At 37.9% G+C, this 15080-nt stretch overlaps 1 protein-coding gene across 1 annotated transcript in view; it reads right to left on the minus strand.

Annotated features, from left to right (window-relative positions):
* The window catches only part of GHR (growth hormone receptor), a gene marked incomplete at both ends in the record, with an annotated part of 63095 nt that extends 54213 nt beyond the window's left edge, over positions 1-8882 (minus strand). Inside the window, one exon of the mRNA XM_079548935.1 lies at positions 8813-8882. Within this exon, the coding sequence (XP_079405061.1) occupies positions 8813-8882 (70 nt within the window). The remainder of the gene's footprint in view (positions 1-8812) is intronic.
* Positions 8883-15080: the final 6198 nt, after the last annotated feature.

Here is a 15080-nt window from a genome sequence, read left to right on the forward strand (position 1 = left end):
GTAAATCTCCTTGATCAACTTACTAAGACTGAAATACAGGAGTGAACAGAAACAACATGTGGCTCTTCCTATGACACAGCATTATAAGCGTATCTTACAACAATACTGTGTCCCTTCCATGGAATTACTTTGTAAAACATTTTTCATATTTTTTTAAAACACATCTTGTGCATCAGGAAAAAGAAAAAGATTATCACTGCATAAGCAAGGATTCAAAATCCCCAGCAGGGTGACAGTTTTCTCAAGCTCTGCCGCAAATTAATCACTGCTGTTATCATTTTACAGATGAAGTACGTTTCTGTAATGAGCAGGGAGAAAGTAAAGCAGAAACACTGTCCTGTTTAACGTCAAAACTTCCTCCAGATTCAGAATCTAAAGCGGCTCTGTCTATAGTCTGTGGTTCTACCATGTGTAGCATCATTCTTAGGCTACTCTTATATAGTTAATTCTTAGCGCTTCTCCAGTAACAGTGAAAGGAAATAACCTAGACCAGAATTTTTGGGGAACTTTACCAAAAGCCTTGCTGTGGAGGCCCACTCAGTGATTAAGCTCCCAAGCATCATCCCTTTGCAATGATGTGCAAAATAGTGCTGAGGTGTCAAACAACACGTCCTCATGTACAGTGGTACAAAGCAGACCTATTCTGTGACCGTTCTCCAATTTCCAGTCATGCTTTTATTCTGTCTCAGATCCTTCTGAGGACCATAGCATGGAAATAAAAGGTGCAACACTGCAGACAGTCTCTTGGTTCTATAAGTCCCTTGAATATTAAATTTGGCAGTGCAAATTACTGCACAATGATAACTGTACCACTGGATGAATTCCTGAAAAAAGTATTTACTGCTTGTTTTCCACAGTCATTTCATAATACACTATGAATGCGCAGAAACAGTTTATTTTTTGAGTTGCAGTTGGTAATACTCAAATCATTTGCTCTTCACTTACCTCTGTACAAAATGATTAATTATAGCTCATGTGATACGCTTTTTTAATGTTAGTGTTTATTTGCTTGAGCTACTTTTCCTTTTCTTGATGCAATGCCAGTTTATTAACTGAGGTTCATTTGGTTAGTGCATTACAAACAGCTCATATAATTCATACAAAAAATACAATTGCACTTGTAATAACAAAATGAAAGTTCAAGCAAAAGCTAATTAAGAATTTTCTCAATTATTATCTTCCTAACTATAACAAATTGTTGTCTTGCTGTCTTCATTATCTGAACTTCCTCCTTAAATACATGAACTCAAATGCATATTATGGACAAAAGTTGCTTCAAACTAGCCTCACTGATTCTCCAGAACTAAGTCACAAGTGATCACTCGGAGCAAGCAGTATTTGGTGCAGCTCATCTCTGGTAAAAAAAGAGTCATGGTTCACAGAGAACCAGACTGTGCACTGGTGGCTTGGATGCTTGGAAAAGAGAAGACATACACTGATATTGCAAGTCCTGCAGCTGATATATAGAATGACTGACTTTTCCTTCTCGCTACACCTGCTACTAACTACAGATGTGTTGTTAATTTTTGCTAATGACCCCACAAAAAACATCAGAGGACAAGAAATTGATGATTTTGTGTTTTAAGGAGAAGAAAATACAATGGCAGCTAAGAAGCAATGAAGAAAATCTACACAAGAGCAGAAATGCTATAGATATCTGAGATGACTAGTCAGGAAAATTGGCATGTACGTTATTCTGCAGGGTGTCTGAAGCTGACTGATCACAAAGTGGTCTTTTGGCATATTTGTGAGTGAAGATAACCAAGAGCTCAAAACTCTTCACTAAATGCTGGAGTCACAGATGTGGTTTAGAGGAAAGGACAAAAAGCACCAGCATTTTGAAATGTATATCAGCATTTCAATTCCTGGATATGCTCAATTACAAACCTAAATATGGAATTTGCTGGGCATAATTTAAGGCTAACTGAAAATTTCAGGACTATGTTTTTCTTTTCTGTGTTCTCTTACAAAAGATAGTCCTGTATACAATTCATTTCCAGAATGTACTTTCCACACTTACAAATCCCAAATCCCTTCTTGTTAATCATACATGCTATCCACACAGAAGAAAGATAAGATGAAATCCTTTCTTCTTCATGTGGGAGTTTAGATACTGTCACATTGGCCCAGACAAAATACTTATCTGTTATACGAACTGACTAAGAAGTAAGAGCAGTGAAAACAACTCAGAAACACAGAGTTTCAAGGCCTTCCCTCAAAATTTTCAGACAGTTATCAAAGCCATGCCTAATCGCAGAGGAAAGTAATGATGGAAATACTACTCGGTTCTCTGTCAAAATGAGCATTTTTTTTTCCAGCAGGAATGGCTTAGCAGTATCAGAGCGGTATAACTTACATTTTCCTGTGCCAAGCTTCCTGATCTTCTAAAATGGCTTCCTCATCTCAGCTCCTAGAACGGCTTCTGTGGCAATTTCTACTACATAATGGAGTATTTTTCTTGCTCAGAAATACTTCTGAAAACAAGGCAAATATTCTAAATGCTTTGCCTGTTTAAAATGTTTTAAAACTTGTTATTTTTAAATATGAATTCTCAACAATTCTCCTGCTGTTCCTGTAAAAGAGGATTCACCAAGCTGACAGCAATGTTGAACTTTTTTTAACTGCCAACTCTGCTCTGACTTGTATTCCATAATTATTACTTATATAATTGAGGCTCTGGCAAAAATTCATCAGTTAGAAGAACTAAGGAAGAGAAAACAAACACAATGACTACCAACTATGTTATGATACTATTATTCACATAGAAGAAGTAAGGGAGTCTGCAGCTTAAGGTAGAGATTCTGCCTTTTCTCATTATCCTCTCCTACTCCAAACAAGATTAGAATAGTACACATGGAAATATATAACTTTTCCTCATCACAAAAAAAAAAAAAAAAAAAAAAAAAAAAAAGTTCACGAGAAATGGCTTGTCACTGCATTGTCCGCGATGTGAGTTTGCCTAAATCACAAAATGTGTTCAGCCAAAACCCTACAGAGTCACTGATACTTACTGAGAATTTCAAACCAGATAACGAAGTTCTTGCTATCTCCCAGCTCCAGGAAATGGAAAGTTCCCTTTCTCAGCCAAGAACATGCTTCAATTCAACTGCACCTTACTGCTTAGATTAAGAATTCCTCTGTGCATCACAAAACTAAAATCAATGCCTATAGACAACTACAGTCTTCTACTTAACTTCATGGTGACATTAAGAAGACATTAGTTATCTTTTCAATCCATTAAGAAGACTCTTTACATTGGCTGTCAGTAGAAGACCTATAGCATATGGCTGAGCAGCTACACAATTTCACAATAGAATGTATGCAGAATTATATAGACCCATATAGACAAGGCACTGGATTCATTGATCCTTGCAGATCCTTTCCAATTAGGAATATTCTAAGGCAGACATGAGCATGAGACTGTTCAAAAATGCAGGCACCCAGACACCTATATATATATTTCTATTTATTCAAGTTAGGCCAGAATCCAGTAGCCTAGACATCTGTAACGGTCTCAGACTGCCTGCTTTCCAGCATCTGCTGGAAAAGCACACATCTCCTGTAAGTTTTATAAGTTGTCTGCAAGTCTCATGCAGGTATTTTAGATACCTAGAGGTTTTCCATATGATTCATATATGTATGAGTGTCATCCTTAGGTATCCAACCTCTCATAGAATCAGTGCAGAGAGAATCAATACTGTCCCTAGAAAAAAGAACAGCTGATGGAATTTATTTGGTTGCCTGAAAACATAAAGTTCAGGGGTATTTGAGATGCCTGGCCTTAAGCTTTTTATAGAGCTCAATAAGTTTCTGGTTATTCCAGGACAATACAGATATCCTACAGGTCTGGTGTTGTCTCTGTGGTTCCCATACAGATGTCTGAGGTGTCCAGGAGTGTCTTTAATGACAACAAAGCCCATGCATAGCCTGTGGATTAGATTCCTAGTTCTATAATTGGTAGGTGTGACACCTAGAGCACACCTAAACTTAGTTCAATTTGGACATGGAATACATACAATGCACTCAAGCAAGTAAGAGGGCAGACAATAGCATATTAGAAATACATTTTCAGGGAAGTAAAGTCTGGATTTCAGTGTCTCAGAAGAGTACTTCTGAGAAAAAAAAAAAAAAAAAAAAAAAAAAAAAAGGAAAATAGAGCATTTGAGCATAACAGTTTCATGCACTAACTGAAAAAAAAAAAAAAAAAAAAAAAAAAGAAGTGATGCAAAACATTAAACTCATTTCTGAAGTCAGTCTAGATAAAAGGCACAGTAAATTCAGGCTCACAGCTCCTAAAATCATTGTTGAACAAAAACAGTTTACTCAAAAATATTTTCACAGTTCTATCAGAAAAAACAAACATTTCATTAAACCTCCAGAATGAATTAGCATAGCTGCAATAGTATAGAATAAACTTTAATTTAGTATAAAGAAATGATAAGAGGCATTTCCTACTTCTTTCACTGGGAAGAAATTAGTTTTGGAACTATGAGCTTATGTATTGTTTTATTAACTGGGACTAATTCCAGGTTTGTCCTCTCCGTCCTTACGTGACCTGCACCGACCAGTTGTAGACAAGGAACAAGCAGACTTATTTTACTTCCTAAACATTTGTAACCTCTGCCTGTGGCAATTTGGCCCCTTTGGATGTCAGCTGCCGCACTGAGCCAAAACACTTAAGTGTATGCTTAGATACATATTTGAAACACCATAGTTACATTAATCTCAAAGACAAATAGCTGGTGCTGACTTGAATACAAACTTATAGTTTTCCTTGAAGCAGGACTACTACTGCACAAAGGTCAGCAAAACATCCATGAACCTCTCCTGTCTCTTGTTCACATGCCTTGTTACCTAAAAACAAAGCTCTACAATTTTCAAAAGTACATAATCCCACACCTTCAAAACAACCTAAATTCTCAGGAATTGCAGTTCTACTGACTTTACAAACATGTTTTCAGAGATATGAAAATGGGCCTTTTGCTTCAATTACAACACTGAAAATTACTTTCCCACTATTGTGACCTTAATACTTTCTCTCTGCCTGTACTGTGCCATTACTGTTGCAGGCATCTCCAGAACATGGGCTGTGTGTGGATCAGTGTCCAGCTGGCAGGAGGCTGCAAGTCCCCAAACTGCACAACTCTGGCCCACACTTGAAGCTCTGGTGTAGCAGACATATTTGGCCACATTTAGCATCTCCATCTCAGTGATGGTGGGCACCCTGTGACTTTGCTTGTTTAAGCAGCTGGCAAGCCAGGCTCTTGGCAGAAGGAGAACGTGAAAACGAAATCAATGGAAAGCCTCCAGCAGACGTAGCAGAAAGCAAACATGTTACTAAATGTCCAAGATCTGGTCCTGAATGCTGTGCAGTTCTCCTGCCAGCCGCTGGCCTCACAGCAGTTTTCCTGCCAGGAGGAAACACGTATGGGATTTAAGTGTGTGCCAAGGGTGGATCTGACCCCACTGCTGAGATTCAGCTTGAAGCACAGGCGCTTGTACAGCTGAATATAAACTTTACTTTCAAGACACAAAAGTATGCAGTTCTTTCCTTTTATGTATCAGTGTACACTGTGTCAGTAAAGTGCTTTGGTATCAGATTTGCTAATATTATACCATGCTGCCATAAAAACAAACAAGCAACAATTTCTGAAGTGAACTTCTTCAGTAAATCTGACACTGCGGATCCATCCAGTCCCAGTGGCAACAAATCCAGTATGTATTACATCAAACTAAGCTTATAGGAAGGTCTCAGCAAGTCTGTGCTGGGCAGAGCTTTATGAAATTGTCAGGGTTCATCACCTAGAAATGAGCTGGGAGAGTGGCTGGAAGCTGTTTGGAGAAACAGGCACACCCACATGGAAAAAAAAAAAAAGAAAGAGAAAAAGGAGAGCGGGGAGCGGGGAGAGGGCAGAGGGAAAAGAAAAACTCCACTGGCAAAAAACCAACCTCATCATGCAAGAATGACACATGGGTGTTCTCCACGCTATTATCTCCCATGTTCCTGTTCAAGTTAAACTTCCTTGTCTGACTTTTTTAGCCAACCATCTGCCACACACTCAGCACAGAAGTGCTAGGACCTGAGGAGTAGATTACTGTTAAAAACTTATTTTCAGGATGACAAAGTGCTGTCACTTTGCACACAGTTTCATAGCATTACTGCAAATCAGGACACATGCAGTTAGCACTGTATCCTGGATTTAATAACAGGAACACAATTAAAATGTTTTTGAGTTCCTGACTCTGGAGGAAAGCTCTCAGAAATTGCTATTTAATCAAGTTACTATAGACAAAGCCTTCAGATAAAAGGTGACACTGTGGTTGAGTTTTGTTTGTAACGTGAAGATATTTACCTAGGACATCTGGACCACACCTCAGCTGGAAAGATTTAAAAGCCCATGTGGGCTTTTATATATATTGTGAGAGCAATCAATTGGTTCACTAAACTACATCCAAGTAGGGCTTATTTTTGCCCACTTAATGAAGGTACTGTAACATACAGACACAGTGGAGAAAGGATCAAGTCAGGACACATTCATTTTTGTTCTACTGGCTGTACGACTTTCATTCTGAAACACAGTGAATAGAAGCTGGTACATGTCTCATATTTCACTTAGAAATACCAACTTTCCACATTTCAGCAGAACCAAGGAGGAATTTGCAAAGTTTATTTCACTTCACACACCTAACTAAAGGAGTGCTATGCAACAGGAAAAAAAAAAAAAAAAAAAAGAGCATAGACCTTTATTCAGCAAATTCCTATCATAAACCTTCTCTTTTAAAAAAAAAAATTGAAGATAGAAAAGGATACAGAATAAAGTAAATAAAGGCTTAACATTATTAAAGACCAACTCTAATGCAAAAACAAACACTTCATTAAACACTATTCCTTATACACTTCTTAAATAGGCACTCTCATTTCAACTGGAACATGCAAGTAGCAGAATGAAAGTACTCCTTTAAGGAGGAAATGAAAGTAGAGAACAAAAGAGAAATCTTGATCCATTCATTGCCTTCAGCAGCCAGCTACATTTGGAATTCAAATTCAATTTGGTAGATGTTACAGAAAATACCTTAACTAGCAGTAGAAAATATAATTTTATATATGATCTGATGCCTAATAAGACTGAGGACAAGAATCTGAGCCACAAACATGGAAGTTAATACAGACACTTGTCTTCTTCCAACCTGAGCTCTTATTAATAACTGATCTTTAAAGAAGAGTTCTCTGAAAATTGATCATCTGAGTTCTAATTATATCCTACTGCAGCCTATTGTCCCCATTAACAATAAGGTAATACCCCTTGTATTTCTCCAGTAGTTCTGCAAATACAAGTAATTAGAAATACTAAGTATGAAACTCCAAGATAATGCATAACTGTATCAGGGAGAAAGAAGATTATTACACCTTTAACCAGTTATGTTTATAAGCAACTATTACACAGCCCTTTCATTTCATATCATATTCTGAAAATAACACCAGAAGGACTAACAAAGCATGGCTGGCAACTCTATCTGTACTTAATTTCCATTTGGTAACGCTTAAGCAGGATTGGAACTAACGAGCAAAGAAAAAGGAAATAAACTGCGGGATGTGAGAAATTTTCATTGAGTATTTTATCAGTCTGTTTACAGCTTGCTGTGGAAGCTGCATCCACTCCATTTTTTCCAAATTATTCATCAAGCTGCCCTGACTTTCTCTGCTAGCACTGGCTTCAGCCACAAGGTAAGGAGGGGTACCTGCTTAAGGAGCCCCACCAGTTCTGCAGCTCTGCAGTTTTGGGAGAAGCGGCAACACCTTTGTGTAAGATTGGTAATTATGGAAAACATACTGTTCTCCCCAAAGGCCAGAACAAGACAGAGCAGATTCGGTTCTGTATTTGTTTACAGGACTAGATCATAATCGGTGCTAGCAGATCAGTCTGATCACAACAACAAATTTCCCACCGAAGTTAACAGGAAGTTCTTGTCCTAAATGAGTAAAAAAGACCAGTCCACAAAGGACCAACCAGGTTCAAGGCAGGCCTCTGGGTGATACAGAAATGGGCTACAGAGCGTTGCTGGTTGCAAGAGGACAAAGCATCAGAGAAAGCTCAGCCGGAAGGATTAATTTCCAGCCCTACATTAAATCTAAAAATGGATGAGTTAAGGCGAATACGTTTGGAAAGAGAATGACTGAGGAAAGTCAGAGGTACATTCTGTGCATGTGAATCCTGGGCAATCTGGTGAATCGTGAACAGAGCTTCACCTGGATAAAAAGGTTTCTTCTAGCTACCCTCAGCCATCTGTCTGTCTAAGTTTACATGTTCATTTCAAATCCCTTTCCTAGCATCTACTTAAAAATTTCTAAGTGTATTTCTTATGCAACTTGTTCATATTGGCCTCAGTTCAAACACACCCAGCCTTAAAGTACTTCCTCTGTACTTTCAAATAGTTCTACTTTTATCAGGGAAATATACTAAATATGCTTGTTAAAAAACAAGAAAAAGTTTCAATTAAAAAATTAACACCACACAATTCTTACATAATTTCAGTACATGAACAAAGAAAACCTTAAGATCTAACATCATCATTGATTCAGACTGCTTGCATACCACACGCCCGGTGTTGTCTGTGAACTTCTCTTTTATTTTCCCACCTGCTGTCTCCATCTTACCTACCGTCTTTACAATAAGACTGACATATGTTTCACATTTTGCACCCAGATAACACAATCAAGAAACTTGCACAGTCCTGATGCATATAATACAAAATCACTCTGTATTTAAAGTTCTACATACACAAAGGCACAGAATGATATCATAAAACTTACCATCACTTGCAGAAAGTGAGTCATTTGCACAGACCAGTGCCAAAGTAAACAGCAGATGCCGAAGATCCATACCTCTAATTCTGTATTAACAAAGAACAACAAGAATTTCTTTATAAACTAATATTATTATGGGTACATGACACTTCAATTATTATCTATTTCCATTGAATTTCTGATTGAATCTAAACTAGAAGCATATTTAGTTTACAGCATATTTAGTTGCAGTATCTCTTGATTTTGAATTAGGAGATAGATAGTAAAATAGTCATATTAAAAGAAGACTAGCTCATGGGTCACTAGTTCATTTAATATAGAAGAAAAAAAATCAGTATTGTCAATTTTTAGCTTGCTTCCAGGCTGCAACCAAAGTAACCACACTCCATACTGAGCAGCCTGTGGGGAACGGATCTCAACAACTAGCCTAGGTTAAATCTTAAGGTAGGAAAGAACAATCTCTCTCGGGGAACAAAGACTTCAAGCTCATGCTCCCCAGATGCTGTTTATCTTTGCAGGACATATATAATACTTCATGAGTCTAGATCCGCACGAAGTGAAAAACGAGTTCTGAGGGGACAGAGAAACAGCACTTTTATATTTGTCCACAAAGTAGTACAACAAACTTTGATTATACGCTGGAGTATTTTCAGCTAGACATTCTCCTTTTCCATCTGACATAACAGATCAGCAGAATAAATCAAACTATTGAGTCCACTGTGGAACAATATTTTAACTGGGTGCTACTGAATAAAACAACTGGTGCTAGCAAACTTGGCTGCTAAAATAGTCCTACCAGAGTTAGCAAAGTTTGAATTCAATCAACTGTAAGATACAAGCATGCTGAGCATGGAAAACTATGTTCACATTGAACTTAAAAGATAATTCGCTTTACTTAATTTTCTCACCGCAAGAGAACAGATTACTCACACTGCAGGAAAAAAAAGCAATTATTATTAATGCCAGATTTCTCATTCATGCTGTTTAGAACAAAACTGGAAAATCAGAATGTATTTCTCACACCCTCATTAGCAAAACTACTCAATAATTCTCCAGTTTCAAGCCCAGCATGGGTAAAATTTATTCCAACTACATTGCAAAGCCTAACATACAACTGCAAAGACAAACCAGAAGGTGCTTTCTTTTGTGCTGGGGCTGCTACAGGAATGCCCAGCTGCAGTGCTTGTCCCTTTCCCAGCAGACACAGCTCTGTCCAAAGGGGCAGAAGTCTTAGAGCTTGGAGGGATGCAGGCTTGTGAGGCGTTAGGGCTGATGTGAGAGCCTGTGGAGCAAAACTGAGGAGTGGTGGAAGGCAGTTGCTGCCAGAAAGCACAGGACTGGGTAGAAGTTCAGAGAGCAACTAGAAACTAACTCTCGTACTTGCAGAGTAGATACAGTATGAGATTCATCCCAGCACAGCTACATTTTTATCTAGCTCGAGTCCCCATTCCATCCGTACTCATGACTAAAGGATTCTTGTTGTCTCTTATTAATAACTTTTCTTCTTCACTGCATTTGTCAGTTTCTCCCCTCTTAGAACATTTCCACTCTAACAAACAGTCCATCTCCACAGCCCTTCCACTTTCTCTCTGAAGCTTTGCTCCCTCTTTTGCAGATGTGAGCATAGCATTACTTTATTTACAACCCTGCTCTTCTACTATAACATCCAGACATCCCACATTGCCTCTATTTACACTTCCCTGTTCTTCTATCTCCACCAACATCTGCTAATTTTCAAAACACTCTTCTCCGAACTCTCCTACTTCTTTCTGCTTAACAACAGCTACAAAAAAAACCTACAACCCAACCAACTCCATACAAAATCATCAACACTGTTGGTCATTCAGAGAAAACTGCAAGTAGAATTTTGGTTGCTGTAACCACACCATACCAAGGATCTTCTCTGATGAGAAGGGGATTGATTCCCACAGGCTATCCCTTTGTTTGCACTGGAACTAGGAGCTATCTCAACTTCCTCCACGGAAAAGTGGTCTGACAGCTCGAGCACTAACCCAGGAGTCTGGACATATCCCAGAGGTCAGACATCATGTTAAACTTCAGTAAGGTCTTAATGCTGCAGATAGACACAATTCCACTTCAATACTGCTCTTCCTCTTGTGCTGGCATTCTTGTTTACATAGCTGCATGTAGTGATACCATCAGGAAACTGCTTCAACAAAAATGAATCCATAAATATTTTTAACAAAGATCTGTTATAAATTGTAATAAGAAAGCAAACAGGATGATTCTGAACATGCCCAGTACAGACAGGATTGAGCTCAAAAATTATGACTGCTCTCATCTGAAAAATGGAAAGTCTTTTGTGCTTCATATAGGCCATGGAAAAAGGAAACTCCACTTCCTCAACAGAGCCTGTGTGATAAGTCTCATGCCCAAGACCTTCCCCAGCCAAAAGGAGCATTGCAAGGGATGTGAAGCACTAGGGTTTGTATCCCCTCTGCACCCAGCATGTAAACAGAAAGCACTGCTGATATGCAGTAAGTCTTCTACTTCAGAACTTCTGGAGGTCAAGGCACAGCTGTCTACATCTACGGTAGCTAGACACAGGAGGTAGACACAGCTGTCTACCACCATGCATGTCTACGGGATTATGGGAGAAAATCTGTTGCGAAGCAGCTGCCCCATCATGATACTGCTTTTGGTGATACAGAACAAGATTTTGCAGAGAGGATTCCTTTGAAGCACCATCTGCTACACCAGTAGACAACTTTCTTATTGAAAGTTCTCAGATATCTGTTTTGTAACAACCCGCTGTTCCTCTAAAACACTTGTGCAAGCTCACAAGAGCAGTATTGTTCAGAGGCTGCAACATTAACCTAGTGAGAGTCAGCTTTTCTCTTCTGATTAGCTCTAGGACAAACTCGACCTATTATAATCTACTAACATCAACGTCCCGAAAATTATGTCTGTACATCTATGAAAGACAAGTATCACAAATACACTTCTTGTTACTGAGCAGATCAAAAAATTCCAGTGCCTGTAACAAATGCTATTCTAAAGCATATATTCTAATAATCTATATCTTACCTAACTCCTGCAGTTTGAAAGAACGAAGAGAGCTAAAACCAGAAAAATAATTACAACAGCTGACTGTCCTCAAGGCAGCTGAAATTTGACCACAGGAACATTTGGCTAGAGGTCAGCTCAGGCTAATTGCTTCAGTAGAGAAAGAGAGCCAGGAGTTATAAAAAGGACAGAAAAATTCCTGGCCCTTTTCTATAGCTGTGTTGGAGTAAGGTCAATCACAAGTGAATTTAAACACAACTCTTCAGTGGGACGTGAACACAGTCAGCACAGACTGTGGAAGCTAGACTAAGAAAATCCTTGAGAAAATAAATTGTTTAGTTAGAGCATACTGAATGGTTTGTATCTAACTCTGGACAGATAACAATATTGAATTTGGAGCAAGTCATAAAGAGTTCTGCTTATATACAAAACTGTTCTTTGAAGTGGAATTTTTATGTTTAGATAGCTCCTGAATCTGAAAGGACCTAAAGGAAAGAGAAAAATATTACACTTCATTAAACTGTGCCTAAGAAGGAATTTCTGCTTTTGCCATCTCCGTTAACTCACTGTACTCCAAGCACTCCAAATATGAGATTTTTTTTCCCCTACAACCTCCTTCAGTTTCACTTGGCTTGCCAAACAACACATGTGCAACTATTCCAGAACCAAAGGTGGCTTCATACTGCAAACCAAACAACATAACTGAAAGAAGGACTAACCCATAAGATTTACATTTTTCGTATGTTGCCATTTTGTATGTTACCATTTCATTAAATCTCAAACAGGCAAGCACGCAAGAAGTCACAGTGCCCGTGGATGAGAGAAGAAGCAAATGCAAATTCAGGCTCACAAATTCTGTGCCACTCTAAAGCATATGTATTCAAATACCAAATATATAAGCATACCCTTGCTGAATTTTTGGGAGGAAATACCTTTATTTCTGGGAGCGCATACATTCCTTACAAGCTATCTCATGGCAAGATAAGTGGCAGGAAAAGAAAATCTTATTTCCCTGCTTATGTTACAAAATTCATCCAGGTTTCGCTCAATACGCATAGCTGAAATCACATCGCCTGCTCACTCCCACTTCAATAAATGCCAACAGTACAGAGTCATTCGCAGATGAAATGAATTAAAAACCTTCAAAGCAACACAATCTAAAGCTGCCACAGACCTAAAGACTTTTCTGCTTGCGTGCTGATATTACAGCTTGACTGAGTTACCATCAATGCCTGGATGATTGCCTGCTATTACTGAGTCCTTGTCAGTGCCATATACTTGACTACCTTAAGAAACATAAGGAATGGATTGCCTCAGTTGGGATGAAGAGCAGAACACTCACCTAGGGTCTGTGGTAATTCAGGATATGAAAAGAACAAGACATAATACCACAGAAACAGAAGTTATGTGTTGCAAATAAACAAATCTCAGAGAGGGTGAATTTCTCAAAAAAAAAAAAAAAAAAAAAAACAACACCAAACACAAAAACCTACTAAACAACCCAACAAACTCACAAAAACGAAAGACAGCACCACTGGGAAAGAATGAAGGTCTGGCAAAAAAGCTGCAGTACAAAGCTGCAGTAATTACACATGGTTTGATGCAAATCTGGGTGTTATTAAGAAGTATATCTTCATAATAAACTGAAAGTATGGAATAGAGACAATTCTGTGTTCTTAATTACAGCTCTGTGTAAGTTAAATCATTTACAACAGATGTAAGTATTTAAGTTGGAAACAAAAACTGTAAAAACAATTACTTTTTTTAAAATAAAAAATTTCTTTTCCCCCTTGACAACTTTATCATATAATTACTCTTACTTAAACTGAACTTAGACTGGTAACCAAGACCAAATGGTTATAGATTCTTGCATGTTATTTAAATGAATCCAGACTTCAGACACTATGCTGAGCTTTTACTAAAAGCTCTTGTAAGTTAATTCAGCTGCAAGAACTGGAGAATAACTACAAGAACATGGCATTATAATTCTCACCCTCTAAATGCTAGGATTCACATCACGCAAATTAGCAAGTGTACTAACAAGCACGTGGGCAACTATAGCCAATCAGGCTCCAGAACTCTTATTATAAAGAAATCAGCACCTCAGCTCTTCCACTTTTCTGCAACAGGATCAACTGATTTTAGGCAGAGATTGCTGCCACTCAAGTGATTATAAATAATTAAGTTTCTGCTGACCACAGTGAATCCAGGTTTGGTTACAGCCAAGCAGTTTTCCTCAGTTTCTTTTAATCACCTTGAACTCAAGCTTGCCCTTCAGATCTCAGAGCATATTTGTTGTCAGGAGGCAGGGAGTTCATTTTTAATTGTATTTATACAAAGCTTTTCTCTTCCATGGAAGATATCTTCAAGAAGCTGCGAAACTCTGGTTAAAGACCTTAGTGTTTATCCTAGACTAATGGAACTACTTAACAGTTCATTAAGATGGGACAAATTAATTACATGGTTCAACTGAATGCTGCATTATTCATGTGCCACTAATCAGACTAAACACTACATAAAAAGCCTGTAAGACATTAAGGAACTTCCTGACTTAAATACTGAATTAAATGAAAGTTTGTAAGGGAAGAAGTACTGGAATAGAATTTCTAGATGGCCATTTTTGACTCTAAGCGCTCACATATTCACATTGATTATCTGCAGAAAGCAGCAGAAAAGCTTCCACATTTCACATGCTGCCAATTGCTTGGTCAACAAATAATGACTAACTAGTTTAAGAGAGAGTATATCAGTAAAAAGTGCATTTAAATTAGTGCAGCTTTGCGTGTCCTGAAATTCATACAAGTTTTAAGATACGATTTATATTGATTTCATTTACAGCCAAATGATCAAGTAAATATCAGGTACAATTATCTTTTTAAGAAGTCGTCTTCTGTAACATGATATCAGCTTAGCTTCCTGGCTCTATTCCCCACAGTTTTTGTGCTTTAGGTCCATGTAAATCTGAATATATAAACTGTGTGCATCTACCAAAAGTAGCTCACTGCTTTGAACAACTGCACACTTTAAAAGTGTTTAAAAACCACTTTACATAACCTCACAAAAAATTCTGAGCTCCATTCTTAATTGTCTAAGTAAATGCAAACCTGAGAGAGATCATATGGTACTATTATGGGGAAAAAATGTTATTTTTTTTACATGCAGCATTGTAAAAGTACATTTTCATAAAGCTGCAAATAACTCATTGAAGACTGCTGTCCAAAGATTCAAAAAGTCACTTAACGTCTTC

Source organism: Tetrao urogallus, assembly GCF_951394365.1.
Source record: "Tetrao urogallus genome assembly, chromosome: Z".
Classification (NCBI taxonomy): Eukaryota; Metazoa; Chordata; class Aves; order Galliformes; family Phasianidae; genus Tetrao; species Tetrao urogallus.